Below are 17,141 nucleotides of genomic sequence, written 5' to 3' on the forward strand. Positions count from 1 at the left end.
TGGCACCTGGTCCTACCTTCTTTTCACCACTATCCCTAGAACTAGAATTGAGCTGGTAACATTAGGCCCTGCTGCTCTGTCTCCATTACTTCCTGTCAGGCCACCTGGATTGACAATGAACAACCAATTTCAAGGTTAGACTTTGTTTGCTATTCCCAGAAACTCCTCACATATTGTGCCTGTAAACACATCCTCACATTTCTGCTGTACTGGAACATTTCTAGATTACCCTCCAAAGCCTGTGCAGGGTAGCAAGCGAGCCATGTAGGGCTCCTTTCAATGGCAGTGTCAGGCTTTGCTTACCAATATGATACTCTTTCCCACTGAGATTAAACATGTTTCAAAATTATTTTAACCTCACACTCAGACAGCACCACCAAATAATCATAGGTAGCACATTATGGAAGTTGAGATATATTTACACCTAGAACCTAAATTCCAAAGGATATTGGACCACCTAACAAACAAGGAGAATTAAACATACCAGGTGGTGTGAGGTCAACCCTTACTTTCTTCCCCAAGATTCAAGAGATAAGTTAACTGCTTCCTTTCCCACTGCTCACTGCTATTTTCTATGTTTTTCCCTCTCCTTTCCTGGCTTTTGGTAAAATAAATAAAAAGTGAATGAATGAAATATCATTCTTTCTATCTTACCTTCCCATAATCAAAGCAAGCACATATCCTGTTTTAAACTTTTAAAATGCATTTATCAGTAATATGAGCATCATAGCATCTTTTCAAAATCATTATTACTATTATCATTATTTATTTCCAACAAAAAAAGAATTGGAAAGTCACTAGTTTTGTTAGATCTTGGTTATAAGAAAAACTAAAGAAAGATTCAACTGTGTTCTGGGAAACTCAGAAACAAAAGAAGTTGCCCTAAGCTAATTCAAATAACTCTTTGTCACAGGAGTGGAATAGGATCTTTAGATCAGAAAACAAAATAAGATTTCTCAGGATGGTAGCATAAGAAGCTAGAACAAGGGTAGAGGATGTTCCCAAATTACCATTCATGAGGGGAGAAGTATTAGTAGTAAGAATGAGAGAAAAAGACTGAGGGGCTCCGTGGATGTCAGGCAGGCTCTGAGTTCTATTTAGAATGTGCAATTGATTCATGTTTTTAAAAAATTTTAATTGTTGTTCAAGTACAGTTTTCTGTCTTTTACTCCTATCCCAGCCCTCCCCCCAGCCCTCCTCACCTCCTTCCCGTTTCCATGACCCCTCTTGTTTTTGTCCATGTGTCCTTTATACTTGTTCCTGCAAACCCTTCCCCTTTTCCCCTGAAATTCCCTCCCCTCTCCCCTCTGGTCACTGTCAGCCTGTTCTCTATTTCAGTGTCTTTGGTTATGTTTTGCTCGTCTGTTTGTTTTGTTGATTACGTGCCAGTTAAAGGTGAGATTATATGGTATTTGTCTTTCACTAACTGGCTTATTTCGCTTAGCATAACAATTGATTAATCTTTACCTGTGATTTTAAATCAAATTTATGAACAGCACTGGAATATTTAAGGTAATTTATGGTTTATCCTAGTTAAAAATCTAAATTGCACTCCCAGGAAAGATGGAGGTGTAGGTAGACACACTATGCCTCCTCTCACAACCAAAAGTAGGAAAACAACAAATTTAAAAACAAAAATCAACCAGAACTGACAGAAAATTGACCTGTATGGACGTCTGACAACCAAGAAGTTAAAGAAGACACATTCATCTGGGCTGGTAGGAGGGGCAGGGAGGGGCAGAGATGGGCAGCCAGACAGAAGACACCTGGCAAGGTGACTGCTGATAGACCCGGCGGCTGGAGGAGCAGGTTAGGCAGCAGCTAGTGGAGCACGTAGACCGACATTTATGTGCAGATAAACCGAGAGAAACAGGGAAGAGAGGCAGACCCCACAACCCAGGGTTCCAGCTCGGGGAAATAAAGCCTCAATACTTCAGATTGAAAACACCTGTGGGGGTTGAGACAGTGGGAGAAACTCCCAGCCTCACAAGAGAATTCATTGGAGAAACCCGCAAAGTCCTAAAAGGTACACAAAACCACCCACCTGGGAATCAGCAGCAAAAGGACCCAATTTGCTTGTGGGTAGCAGAGGTAGCAATGACTGAAAGCCAGCACAAAGCTAAACAAGCAGCATTATTCCCTCTTGGACCCCTCCCCCATATACAGTGCCACAACGCAGTAACCTGGGTTGCCCTGCCCTGGTGAATACCTAAGGCTCTGCCACTTACTACGCAACAGGTGCTCGAAGACCAGAAAAAAATGGCCCAAATAAAGGAACATATCAAAGTTCCAAAAGAATACAACTAAGCAATGAAGAGACAGCCAAACTATCAGAGGCTCAGTTTAAAACACTGGTAATCAGGATGCTCACAGAATTGGCTGAGTATGGTCACAAAACAGAAGATAAAGTGAAATCTATAAAATGTGAAATACCAGAAAATATACAGGGAACCATCAGTGAAGGGAAGGAAACCAGAATGCAAATCAATGGTTTGGACCAGAAGGAAGAAATAAACATTCCAACAGAATGAAGAGACAAGAATTCAAAAAGATGAGAAGAGGCCTAGGAACCTCCAGGACAACTTTAAATATTCCAACATCTGAATCATAGGGGTGCCACAAGGAGAAGAGGAAGAGCAAGAAATTGAAAACTTATTTCAAAAAATAATGAAGGAGATAGACTGCAAAGGAAATAGACTTTCAGGAAGTCCAGGAAGCTCAGAGAGTCACAAAGAACTTGGACCCAAGGAAGCACACACCAAGGCACATCATAATTACATCACCCAAGATTAAAGAGAAGGAGGGAATCTTAAAAACAGCAAGAGAAAAAGGAGACAGTTACCTACATAGGAGTGCCCATTACACTATCAGCTGATTTCTCAAAAGAAACCTTACAGGCAAGAAGGGGCTGGAAAGAAGTATTCAAAGTCATGAAAAGCAAGGACCTACATCTAAGATTACTCTATCCAGCAAAGCTATCATTTAGAATGGGAGGGCAGATAACGTGCTTCACAGACAAGGTCAAGTTACAGGAGTTCATCATCACCAAGCCCTTACTACAGGGATGTTAAACTCATTTTCACAGGGGATCACATCAGCCTCATGGTTGCCTTCAAAGGGCCGAATGCAATTTTAGGACTGTATATATGTTACTCCTTAATAGTTAAGTGAGAGCATGGGGCTGCTGCCAGGTAGAAAACAAGGTGCTAGGCCGCTTTGGCTGGTGTGCCTTATAACTGACACCTGTGCCTTATTATGTGAAATGTTAAAGGAACTTATCTAAGAAAAAGATGATCAAAAATATGAGCAGTAAAATGACAACAAATTCACAACTATCAACAACCGAACCTTAAAAACAAAAACAAACTAAGCAAACAACTAGAACAGGAACAGAATTACATAAAGGGAGATCACATGGAGGGTTAGCAGTGGGGGGAGGGGGAGAGGAGGAAAGGGGGAAAGGTACAGAGAATAAGTAGCATAAATGGTAGGTACAAAATAGACAGGGGGTGGTTAAGAATAGTATAGAAAATGTAGAGGCCAAAGAACTTATATGAACGACCCTGGACGCGAACCAAAGGGGGGAGGAATGTGGGTGGGAGGGGGGTTGCAGGGCAGAAGGGAATAAAGGGGGGGGAATGGGACAACTGTAGTAGCATAATCAATAAAATATATATATTTTTAATTTAAATTGTTAAATTCTGTGTCAGTTAATTTCTCAAGAAGATTTGTTCCCTAATTCATATGTCTGAAGAACTTAAAAGAAAACAATATATAAAATTCATTAACATAATTTCAAATGTTTGAAGATACTTAATTTAGGCAAGTTTTATAAGAGAATCACATGTCTTTCAAAGGCCCATAAAAGTAATTAGATGTGATAGACTTACAGAGTAAGCTGAATAACACAAAACAGAAATCTAGATTTCTTATAGACTTAAAAAATTCAATAGCAGTTTTAAAGTAAAAGAGTCTCTCTTAAAGTCCTTGAATTTCTCTCGCAAGAAAAATCATTCTTAAGGACAACAAAAAATTCACATCAAAATAATCATTGTGATCATTTATCACTACGTATGATAATTCTATCAGGTTTGTTATTTTTAAAAATTAATCAGCTAAGAGCTTAAACAACGTACAAATTTTATGTAGATGTTTTTCATTTCATGTCACAAGGGAATGTCTTGAAAATGTAAGTAAACTAAGTTGTTAGTGAATGAAAAATTTCCCCATCACCTCAACCTCTGAGACAGTTAATCTTCATCTCATTAAATTCTTATAACTCTGCCCCAAGTTTCTATGCCAAAGGATGATCACCCCCAAGACTTTCCAGAACTAAATAATTTAATGGAATGCAAAATACTTGGATGGATTAGTTTCATAGCAGTTAATTTTAATAAACTCTTCTACAATATTTTTCTGCATATGAAAAACTGATAGTTTCCTAATCTTCTACATTTTCTTTCCTTTTTCCTCTTAGACAAGAGGACATTCATCTAGACAATGAATTTGCATCTAGCTCCAAGACTTGATATATACATTATGGGCTATGAGGACAAGGTCCTTAAGGAGCCATTTCCTCAGATGGAGAAATGTTCCAATCTGAATTGAACTGACATAAGCAAACAAATGAATAATACTTTTTAATGAAATTAACAAAACAAGCCTAGCTAATACTTAATAAGTTTAATGTTTAATGGATTTAGCCTAGAGAATTTCTTTTGATTTTCTTTGCTTAGTAATAGATTTATGAATATATATTATGTTAATTTTTGTTCTAAAATTTCTTTTCACTGCTTCAATATGGAATGAGGCCATTCAAAATAAAAACCAACCCTGTACACACCAATAACTGTTTCATCCTGCCACTGTGCTATCTTGAAGAGAAGATTAGTAAAAAGGCTTTTGACTCCATAGCCTTGCTAAAGTCAACAGATGATGTACAAACAAGATAGCTGTTTGACTTATTTGCAAAGGGTCATGGGATGGTAACCAAATAAAGTTTTATTGATAACACTGGAAGAATTAGCTATTTGATTCAGTGAATTATTTATAATTATGGAAAGTAAGTGTTTTTTGGTTTTTCAATTTTTAAGTATGAAACATTTCAAGCATACAGAAAATCACAAAAAATATTAAGCATTATGTTCATCTTACCCCATCCCTACAGGTAACCCTAACCCTGAAATGAGTGGATCTTCCTGTGCATATTTTTATTTTGCTATATATGAATAGAAAATATATTACACTCTTTAGTGTACTTAACATTTTATATAAAGGGCATCATATACCAAACCTCCTCTTCAAATTGCTTTTTTCACTGAATATTAGGTTGTTATGATTCATACCTATCCATACATGCAGAGAAAATTATCTACTTCATTTTAACTTCTATGTGGTATTTCATTACATGAATATGTCAGTTTACATATCCATTTCCTACTGATAGGTTGTTTCCAATTTTTCATTCTTACAAACAGTGATGCAATAAATATCCTTCTACACATCTTCTTATAAATACATATAAGTCTATCTCTGAGGTAATATTAAGAAGTAGATTTGTCAAATAATATAGTATTAGTATATATAGGCATAAAGATACTGTGCCATCAACCCCAAAGTTATGAGACTTCTGTCTCAATGGTAGTCATGAAAGTTCACTTCCTTCCACTTATGAAAAAAATTAATTTGTAAAGTATAAATTTTTAAGTATGCAGTGATAGATGATTATTCTCTTAAATGTCATTTCCCTGATAAATAATGAAGTTGAGCATCTTTTCAAATATTTTTTTTTGTCATTTGAGTTAACTTTTCTGTGCATGTCTACTCATCCTTTGCCTGTTTAGGGCTTATTCTTTTATCTCATTAATTAGTACTTAATAGTCCCAGAATATCAATACTTTTGTGATTATAAATCTTATGAAACATGTCTTAGTTTATAACTTTTAAGTTGTAGAGTCACTTATGATGTTTTGTTATATAAGAGGATTTCACTGTTTTGTACAAAATAAAGTGGATATTCCTCATATTTAGCCACTTATTGACAAGTCCATCCATTTCTACCCTGATTTATTAAGCCACCTCTAATATATACCAAATTCCCATAATGGGTCTGGTTCTGGGCTGTGTAGTCTATTCTTATGGTCTATTTGTCCTTTCTTGTACCAATACCACACTGTTATAACGAATACAGCTTTATAACAGATCTTGATATCTGATAGAAAAAGTACACCTCAATCTTCCTCAAAAATGCTTAACTATTTATTGGCCCCTTACACTGCCATGATAATTTTGAGATTAGCTTGTCAAACTTATTACAACCTTGGTGTTATCTGACTGTGTTATACGTCTATCTCAATTTGAGGTAAAACAAACAGCCTTACAATAATGAATCTTACCTTTCATGAACATGATATAACTTCCCATTTGTTTCAATCTTTTAGAGCTTTCAATAAACATTTATGTTTTTCTCCTTGAAACCATTAAATATCATTTATTATATTTATTCCTGGGTACTCAAAACTTTACAATGTTATTTTAAATAAGACTGTCACTAAAATTTAGACTTTCTCATTGAGTATTACTGGAATGTGGGGATATTATTACTGATTTGGGTGCATAAGTAATGTCACTAAACTCCATTTGTTCTAATAATTTATATACAGTTTCTTCTGAATTTTTTATATAGCCAATCTTATAACCATGGACAGATGCACTGGCTAAAAAAGTATAGAAAGATGATAATTTTGTTTTGTTCCTACTTCTAAAGGAAATATATCAAGTATTCCACCTAAAACTATTTGCTGTAAATTTTTGGTAGATGCACTTTATCAGATTAAAGACTTTACTTTCTATTCATGGCTTACTAAGAATATTCCTGATTCACTAAAAGTTTTGTTTGTTTTTTGCTTTGGTTTGTTTTTAAGTTTTGCTGTTGAGTATTATCAAATACTTTTAACTCATTTTTAAAAATATTTTCACACTGTGTTAATATAATAAATTAAAAATAAAATTTCTTCACATTCTTTAGACAATTCCAAATTGTTCGTGATTAAGAAAAGAAAAATACATATTTTGCTAGATTTGATTTGGTAGTATTTCAATTTAAGATTTTTGCACCCATTCTAATGATTTACATTTGATACATTATTCTTGTCTGATTTACATATCGATATTATGTTAGAGTCAAAGTGAATTGCTATTGGTTCAAAGTTTGTTTATCCTTTGAAACAGTTTCTATAAGATAGGGATATATACATATATTTCTTGACAATTTGGTAAAACTTGACAAAACGACCAAAAGTTGTATTTTTTAAATAAAATATATACTGCTAATTCAATTTATTTCAAGGTTATGGATCTATTTGAAATTTTTTATCCTTTCTTGAGACATTTTGGTAATATACATGATTCTATAAACCTGTCCTTTTTTAAAGTTTTTGTAAGTATTGACTTTAAGTGTAGTTCTGTTACTTTTTCCTTCTAATACTATATATTTGTGCTTTTTTCTTTCATATTAATTAAATTTAACAGGGCTTTATCTATTAATATTTTCAAAGAATCACCTTTTGTTTTAACTGCTCTTTATGATAACTTTGATTTGTTAATTGTTTCTCTCATATACTTTGACACTATATTCCATCTGAAGTGTGCACAATTCGGAACTATTAAATCTACTCATTTAAGTTTCTTTCCTCATCTTCTTTATTCCCAATCTGCTTTTGGCTTTGAAGTATATTTTGTCTAATAATAATACTATATACCTTCTCTTTTGGTTAGTATTTTTCTGGTATATCTTCTTATACCTTCACCTCTGGCCTTTCTATTATGTTTTAGATGTGACTCTTGTAAGAGTATATAACTAACTAGGTTTTGTTTTTAAAATTCAATCAGGATCTCTAACTTTCAACTAGAAAGTTTAATCTTGTGTGATATTTGTGTTTGCTTCTAATATTATTTCATGTTTACTCTTTAGACTGATTTTTTCACCTTTCACCCCTTTTATTTCTACTTATTTTTTAAAGTATATTTTATTGATTATCATATCACAGTTGTCCCATTTTTTCTCCCCTTTATTCTCCTCCACTCTGTAACACCCCTCCCACCAGCATTCCCCCACCTTGTTCATGTCCATGGGTTGTACATATAAATTCTTTGGCTCCTCCATTTCCTGTGCTATTCTTAACCTTTCCTATACTATTCTTAACTTCTACCAATAGACCTATTGTACCTACCAATTATGCTTCTTATTCCCTGTACCTTTTTCCCCATTCTCTCCCCATCTCCTCCCCACTGATAACCCTCCAAATGATCTCCATTTCTGTGATTCTGTTCCTGTTCCAGTTGTTTGCTTAGCTTGTTTTTGTTTTTTAAGGTTCAGTTGTTGGCACTTGTCAGTTTGTCATTTTACTGTTCATATTTTTTATCATCTTTTTTTTTCTTAGATAAGTCCCTTTAACATTTCATATAATGAGGGCTTGGTGATGATGAACTCCTTTAACTTGAACTTATCTGGGAAGCACTTTATCTGCCCTTCCATTCTAAATGATAGCTTTGCTGGATAGAGTAATCTTGGATGTAGGTCCTTGTCTTTCATGACTTTGAATACTTCTTTCCAGCCCTTTCTTGCCTGTAAGTTTTCTTTGGAGAAATCAGCTGATAGTGTAATGGGCACTCCTTTGTAGGTAACTGTCTCCTTTTTCTTCTGTTGCTTTTAGGATTCCCTCCTTCTCTTTAATCTTGGGTGATGTAATTATGATGTGCCTTGGTGTGTGCTTCCTTGGGTCCAAGTTCTTTGTGACTCTCTGAGCTTCCTGGACTTCCTGAAAGTCTATTTCCTTCACCAGATTGGGGAAGTTCTGCTTCATTATTTTTTTCAAATAAGTTTTCGATTTCTTGCTCTTCCTCTTCTCCCTCTGGCACTCCTATGATAAGGATGTTGGAACATTTAAAGCTGTCCTGGAGGTTCCCAAGTTTCTCCTCATTTTCTTGAATTCTTGTTTCTTTATTCTGTTCTGGTGGAATGATTATTTCTTCCTTTTCTTCCAAATTGTTGATTTGAGTTCTGGTTTCCTTCCCATCATTATTGGTTCCCTGTATATTTTCCTTTATTTCCCTTTGCATAGCCTTCACTTCTTCCTGTATTTTGTGACCATACTCAACCATTTCTGTGAGCATTCTGTTTACCAGTGTTTTGAACTCTGCATCTGACAGGTTGGCTATCTCTTCGTTGCTTAGTTCTTTTTTGGAGCTTTGATCTGTTTTTCATTTGGGCCATTTTTTTTTTTTGTCCCAGCACAACTGTTACATTCTAAGGGGTGGGGACTTAAATATTTGCCAGGTGGGGAGCAACCCAGGTTGCTGTGTTGTGGTGCTTTCTGTCGGGGAGGGGTCCAAGAGGGAACAAAGCTGCTTGCTTGGACTCTTAGCTGGCTTTCAGTCATTTCCCCTGCTTCCCACAAGCAAACTGGGCCCTTGTGGTGCTGATGCCCAGGTGGGTTGGTGTGTGTATATTCTAGGACCCTGTGGGTCTCTCCAACAAACTCTCCTGTGAGGTTGGGAGTTTCTCCCACAGCTGCAACCCCCACAGATTCTTACAACTAGCTGTTTGAGCCCTTCTTTCCCTATGTTGTAACCCTGGGTTGCACAGTCTGTCTCGCTGCCTACATGTACCTCCCTGTTTATGCACACAAATGTGGGACTGTCTGGTCTGCCAGTAGCTGCCTTGTCCCAGTCCTGCAGCTGCCTCCTTGCTGCACATACAATCTACTCCAGCTGCCTGTTTCCATGCCTCCTACCAGTCTGAATGAATGTTTCTTCTTTAACTGCTTGGTTGTCAGACTTCGGTACAGTTTGATTTTCTGGCAGTTCTCATTATTTTTTGTTTTAAATTTGTTTCCTTCTTTTGATTATGAGAGGAAGCAACATATATCTACACTTCCATCTTGGCTGGAAGTCTATTTCTACTTAATGTTGTATTGATCAAGTTTTCTCTGTTGCTTACTTCCATGTCAACTGGATCCATTTCCATTTTTTTATGTTTATCCAAAATTTATATGTGCATAAACAAACAAAGTCTAAAGGGGTTAAATACTAGTCTTCCTAAAAAATAGAAGAAGTTGAGCATTCATTTCTCTTTTTTTTAGTTTCTATATTCTCTTGTTTACTGTTTTAATTTTATTCTGTTGTTATTTCCCCACATTTGTATTCATTTTTACAACCTTTTTTACAACATATTTAAATTATCAATATTTTACCTATTTCTGTCCTCATCATTATTTGTTTGCCAGTCTTTCCTCCTGAATTCAATTTCCTTCTTGCTGAAATATCTGCTTTTGTATTTATTTCAGCAATGCAGTAAACTCAGTCTTCATCAAAAAATGTTATTTAGTTAAGCAGAGATTTCTCGGCTTGATGGTTATTCTCACTCACACTTTCAGGATGCTATCTACTCCTCCTGAAGTCTATTGTTGCTGATCTGAAGTTGCCAGTTTAATATTGTTCTCTTGTATGTATTTTCAGGTCATAATTTTTAAGTTGCTCATTGTTTTAATAGTATGCAGTAATATCACAATACATATTTGTTCTACAAATTCTAATTACTCTTGTTTATTTCTTACATCAATTCACATTACTTGATTTACTTTCATTTGTTTTTATAAATAAAGGATATTGAAAGTTGATTTAACTACCAGGGCATATATAAAGGTCTGTAAAATGTGATTATTTCATGCTAATATATCCAAAGTATTATTTCCCCTTGGCTCCAAAACTGTTTATATTGCTTAGCACTGACTATTTACTTCTATTAAAACACATCTATATCCAAGTTCTAATGAAGAAAACACCTGGGTAGATAATGGCTGCCTATGTTTTATTCAGCTCATGATCCCGAAAACTAAGCACTTAAAGCATTTTTTTTCTAATTTCATTTGGAAGTCTAATGTGCTTTTATTAAAAGGAGAATTTTACTACTTCTCATAATTTTTAGTTATTCAAAGAATTACTGTAAAGACACCAGAGAGGAGCCTCATTTTAGCTGGATACACCAAACTCAACTTGTAACAAAAGGAGCTTACTTTACAAGTAAAATTATGCACTGAGTTGAATTTATAGAGGACAATTATAGATTCTCCTAATTTGAAAATAGATTCTCTTTTAATTCCTTTTATGTATCAAGGAATGAATAAACAACAGTTATAACCACCATAAAAATACTACCAGATCATATGCAAAGGGCCTAAAACATTTCCCCAACCCCCAGGCTGCAGACAGGTACTGGTCAGTGGCGTGTTAAGAACCAGGCCCCCAGAAAGAGGGGAGTGCCTGGTGAGTAAACTTGCATTACTGAATTCTGCCTCCTGTCTCCCCCTCCTCCATGGAAAAATTATCTTCCACAAAACTGGTCCCTGGTGTGGTTGGGGACTGCTAGTCTAAAAGAAACTTCTGGGCCTACTGAATATGGTTCTTAATCTTTCTTATTATTCTTTTTTTTTAATCCTCACCCAAGGATATGTTTATTGATTTTAGAGAGAGAGGAAGAGAGAGAAAAAATATTGATCGGTTGCTTTCCATCCACACCTTAACCAGGGTTTGAACCCAGGGCCTAGGTATGTTCCCTGACCAGGGATTAAACCTGCAAACTTTTGGTGTACAGAATGACATTCCAACCAACTGAGCCACCCAGCCAGGGCTTACTATTCTTTTAAAATAGTTTCACGCCAAGTGTAATTCTGCAAGAAAATTCTGTAAGTCAATGATTTATAACCACTAACAAGTGGGTATGAAAAACACGAGTGTAGACTGAAAAGATGTTTGTTTTGTTCAGTGGGCAACAGGGAAGTGCTATAAAGCAATGGAAAGTTCCAACAGAAATTTGGGAGGCACTGAGTATAATGATTAAGAACACTAACTCAGAAAACACATGAAACTAGCATTCAAATCCCAAACACACTTTTACATATTTACCACTATATGGCTTGAGCCAAGTGACTTAGAAAGTTTTCTTTTCTACAATACCTCTTAAAATTGTTTCTATGCCTATGTAAGATAATGTTCTGAAACTGAACACAAGGCTGAAATAGCTACATATTCAGACCAATACTTTTTCCAGACTGTCAATCAAACTTATGTTACTATTTTAGCAAAGATGCAGAAACTTGTATTCAGTGAGACAGGGGAATGTGGTTACCTGGAAAGGCAGGCTTTAGTGACAGCACCATGAAGGTTTTCATTAGGGTACTGGGACAGCCGATGAGAAATCCGCAATAGTTGTCTGGTAGAAAGTGATGCTGCCAATGACTGTGCCTATTAAAAGGCAAAGACAGCCTGTTAAGAGTCTTGTTTCAACTTGCTGTAAGTCCCTTTTGATGAGTATCATAGCAGAATTCATTATTCCTGAAGGACAAGGTTAAACTTAAAATATATATGTACTGTGAATGAATTACAAATAAAAATAAACAGAAAGCAATGAACATTTCAAACATTCTTGAAGATAATTTTTTTAGTCTATGATAAGTGTTTATCAATTAAATTCAATTAAATTGTTTTCGTTGTACTAAATGCTGTGTATACAGTTTTTTTTTGTGGGGGGCAGGTGGAGGTTGAAAGGAAGAAGGATATAAAATAGCCCTCATGTACAACTAACTACTTTTTATTTTTTTTCTACTTACACAAAGCTGAATTGTTAAGGTATCCTAAAAATGCTTAGAGCTTTAAATAAATCTATGGCTTTTGAAATACAGAAAAAGAGTAATGGGCAATTTCGGCCACTGACCACAGAGATGTCAACGAATTTGTCTCTTCAGTGGCAGCTTGCTATGCAGAATCCTTCCCCTATACTGTCAGGATAAATTTACTCATTTTCTTGTACTGCCCCAAATCTCAATGGTAGGGTTTCCAGTACAGAACTTAGGACATGTAAGTACCAATAAATGTTTGCTAACTTCAATTTAAAATTACCTTGCAGGAAGCATAATGTAATGGTAAAGATTATAAGCTTTGAAATCAGAAAGACAAGTTCCCATTTATTGGCTATGTGACCTTGAGAAATTTCTTAATCTCTTCAAGTCTAAATTTCCTCATCTTTAAAACAGCAATAATAATGCCTTGATTTTAAGGTCATTTTGACAATTAAATTAGAAAATTATTCTAAAGAACTTAGTGTAGATCAGTGTAGGGCACATATGGGTATGCAACAAATACTAGTAATTATGGTTAAAAGTCAGCCTCTTCAAAATAAAAAAAAAATCTAATGGAAGAAGAGAATGTAACCAATATATATTAAATGAATTTAATGAATCAGATCATTACTGGCCTAATTAATAACTTAGATCAGTAACACTAAGAGACAAAGGATTTTCACTGAAAACCAGAGGAAAAAAGAACTTTGAAGCAATTGGCCTTTTGGGAGGGCAGAACAGGCCTGAGTGAAATGTCACAGAGAGTGATGAAGGCAGTACAGTGGCCCTGAACACCTGAGGGAACGGAGAAGGGAACTCTGTGACATTAACAAAGGGCTCAAAATGGACAACTAGAAGGTGAAAAAGACACACTGCACATTTGCTTGTTTTCAACATTTCACTTAAGGTCATCTCAACATGTCCCAAAAAGAAAGAGTGAATTGATTTCTCCTTCCTCATGTATTTCATAGCTCTACGAAACGTTGCTCTGCTGTTATTAGCATTGTATTTCAGCTACAACATGGGTTAAACGGCCCTCTGGGGACTAGGTTGAGAGCATGACTACCTTCTATAACATATCTTTTTTTTTCTATTAAAAAACACAAAGCTTCAAAGAAGTCACCTCTAAGCAAACATTGTTTCATCTTGTTTCTCAAAAATTTCTGTTCTAGGCCTGGAGACAATATTTAAATATAAGAAAGAAAAATTGCAATTCAAAATAGCAATGCCAAAATAAGTGGAGCACTTGACCACTGCATAGGGGCTTGAAATGTTCAAGTGGGAAGGAGAAATGCTACAAACAAAAGGCATGAATGCAAAAGGAACAGAAATACATGCAAAACATGAGGAAACCAGTCCAGCTGTATTAGAAGACCCTGAAGCGCTTTGCTCCCAAATAACAAAGACCTGTGACTGACATTTTGAGGAGTATGGCCTGGCTCCTAAAGGCAGTAGGACTTTCTTATGTGCAACAAAGTAACATGAGTTTAGAAAGATTAATCTGGCAGATGTATGTAAAGTAGTTGAAGGACAGACAGAATTGAGATGGAAATCTGCCTACAAAAAGATAAAATTCTACAGTGAGTTTATTAGCAAAAAGAATAGAAGGGCCTGGGCTGGCGTAGCTCAGTGGATTGAGAGCGGGCTGTGAACCAAAATGTCGCAGGTTCAATTCCCAGTCAGGGCACATGCCTGGGTTGCAGGCCATGACCCCCAGCAACCACACATTGATGTTTCTCTATCTTTCTCCCTGCCTTCCCTCTCTAAAAAGTAAATAAATAAAATCTGAAAAAAAAAAAACCATAAAAAGAATAGAAGGAAGGGATCAAAAAATGTTTCAAAGGGCTTGACAACTGATGGATATCAGAAAGAAGGAAGAACTGAGGACAAGATTATTTCAGCCAATATGACTGAAAGTATCAGCAGTTAAGTATGATTTGGCAATTCCCATCCTTAATACCTGGGACCATGATTACCTTAATCATGGAAAATGTTTGACAGATGACTCCAACCGAAGGATTTTCATGACAAGAGTCCTAATAAACCCCACGGTAACTTTCTACGGTACAAAATTTTAATCTCATTCCAAGTGTGACACAGTTCAGGCTTCATATTTCATTCCAGTGATCAGTAAGGGTTTCTCATGATTTTGAAAAATACCAGCTCTCTCAGTTAAAGCCAAAATGCTTTTCAATAATATCCAGTGTTTAAAAAAAATGAGAACAAAGGTTTACATTCAGCCATTATAGTGCTGAATAAAGGGTTTGGTTATCTCTGCTCTCATATTAGCTATTAAAAATTGAGAGTATACTTTAGTTGAAAAATATATTTAATATTTACAATATCAAATTTTCAACTGCAGTTTTATCTTGCAAAAAAAGTACATTCCCTTAGCTACTATAGCTGTGCAGTTTAAGAGCACGTGTTAAGGATTTTTCATTAGCATGATTAATAATAGTACTTCAGCTTAAAGATATAAAGATTCTGATAAAAATTATTAAAAATAATTTTTCTCTTATTCCTCTTAAAGAATTTTCTTTTTCCAAAATATAACATGTTTTCCAGGAGATAAAACTCTAGAGACAATCGATTAGTTAATCAATTTATTCATACATTCATCAAACATTTAAGTATCTACTATGTGCCAGGCACCAGACTGGGAAATGATAATAAGAGAATGCAAAAGACCTGTCCTCAAGGGGTTCAAATTCTAATTGGAGAGATAAAAATACACTGTGATACAACTGCAACAGGTCAATATAAGAAGCATATGCCAAATGTCATAAAAGAAGATTGGATATAGAGGTTACTTCTGCCTAAGGGGGCTGAGAGACACCTGATAGAACAGGGAACTTGACTGCAAGTGGACAGAGAAAAAGCACATTCCAAGCATTATCTAAGGCAGAGACGTCTGGGTTAAGTGCTGGGCTTAGAAAACAGCAAGACATGACCTGTGGAAGAGCTGAGGGTGCTTCAAGAGAGGCTGTAGGAAATGGGGCTGGGAAAGCAGCCACAGTGAGATGAACTCGCAGGCGTGCCGAACAAGTTGTCCTTCAGACTTCAGACAAAGAGAATCCAACTCTTAAGAGCTGTAAATAAGGGGAAGAACTTAGGAAATAAATTAGGTAAAGACCATTCCTGGGACAAATGGAAGATTCATTCATTTATTCATTCATTTAACAGATATTTATTGAACATCTCCTATGTAGTAGGCAAAGTTCCAGATGCTGGGAATACAGCAGGGAGCAAAATAAATAAAAACTCACCATCCCAGAACTAAAATCTGAATGAAGGGAAACAGACAATAAAAAAAAAAATGAGTAAAACAGCCCTGGCTGACATGGCATCATCTCACAAATGGAAAGGTCACCAGTTTGATTCCTGGTCAGGACACAAGCCAGGGTTGCGGGTCTAGTCCCCAGCTGGGGATGCACAAGAGGCAACTGACCAATGTTTCTCTCACACATTGATGTTTTTTCACTTCATTGAAATAATGAGTAAAACATATTATATCAAAGGGTAATAAACCCTATGAAAAACCTTAAAAGAGAGAGAGAAAAGAATAAAATGGGGAGGATATGTGATTTTAAATAGAGTGCTTCAGGAAGCCTTCACTGAAAAGAAGACATCTGAGCAAATCCAAACGGGATGAGGGAGCAAACCTGTAGCTACCTTGAAGGAGCGAGCACCTGAGGCAGAGGAGACACCAAGTGGCAAGGGTGCTATTTGTTCAAGGACCAACAAGGAGAATGGTGTAGCTGAAAAGAATGAGTAAGGGGAAAGCAGTTGGAGATGAGGTCTCCTGTGACAGCTAGAAAATAGTCCTCCCCCCAAAGGTGTTCACATCCTAATCCCTGAAACCTGTAAATTTTACCGTACTTGGCAAAGCTAACTCTGCAGACAGCGTTAAAGATTTTTGAGATGTGGACATTATCCTGAATTACCTGGATGGCTACTAAATGAAATCATGTATCCTTATGAAAGGGAAGCAGAAAAAGATCTGACACAGACACAGAGAGAAGGTGATGTGAAGATGGAGGCAGAGACTGAAGTGACAAGGCCATGAGTCAAGGAACGCCACCAGCCACCAGAAACTGGAAGAGGCAGGGAATGGGTTCTTCCTTTGAGCTTCCAAGGGAATGTGATTCTGCTGACACCTTGATTTTAGCTTGATGTCAAACTTTTGGTGTCCGGAACTGTGAGAAAATAAAGGGTTTTTTTGGTCATAAACCACCAATTTATGGTGATGTGTAATAACAGCACAGGAAAGTAATAGAGGGCCACAAGAGGAATGGATTATTGGTGAAGAGGGCAGACAAGAGAAAGTAACAACATTCTAGGTGAAAGATTATGAAATCCAATACTAGGATAACAACTGACAATAGATAAGAGCACAGAATAGACATCAAGATACTAAATTAATGAGATTTGCTTTCAAATTAAGTAGAAATACTGGGAAAGCAA

The 17,141-nt window shown here is 36.0% G+C and overlaps 1 protein-coding gene across 3 annotated transcripts in view; it reads right to left on the reverse strand.

Moving 5' to 3' along the window:
* The window catches only part of VWA8 (von Willebrand factor A domain containing 8), a 417,525-nt gene that overhangs the window by 248,940 nt on the left and 151,444 nt on the right, over positions 1-17,141 (reverse strand). For all 3 annotated transcript variants that reach the window (XM_028526305.2, XM_036011319.1, XM_036011320.1), the window contains one exon: positions 12,188-12,303. In XM_028526305.2, coding sequence (XP_028382106.1) covers positions 12,188-12,303 — 116 coding nt within the window. The remainder of the gene's footprint in view (positions 1-12,187; positions 12,304-17,141) is intronic.

The sequence above is a fragment of the Phyllostomus discolor genome, chromosome 11, assembly GCF_004126475.2.
Source record: "Phyllostomus discolor isolate MPI-MPIP mPhyDis1 chromosome 11, mPhyDis1.pri.v3, whole genome shotgun sequence".
In the NCBI taxonomy this organism is placed as follows: Eukaryota; Metazoa; Chordata; class Mammalia; order Chiroptera; family Phyllostomidae; genus Phyllostomus; species Phyllostomus discolor.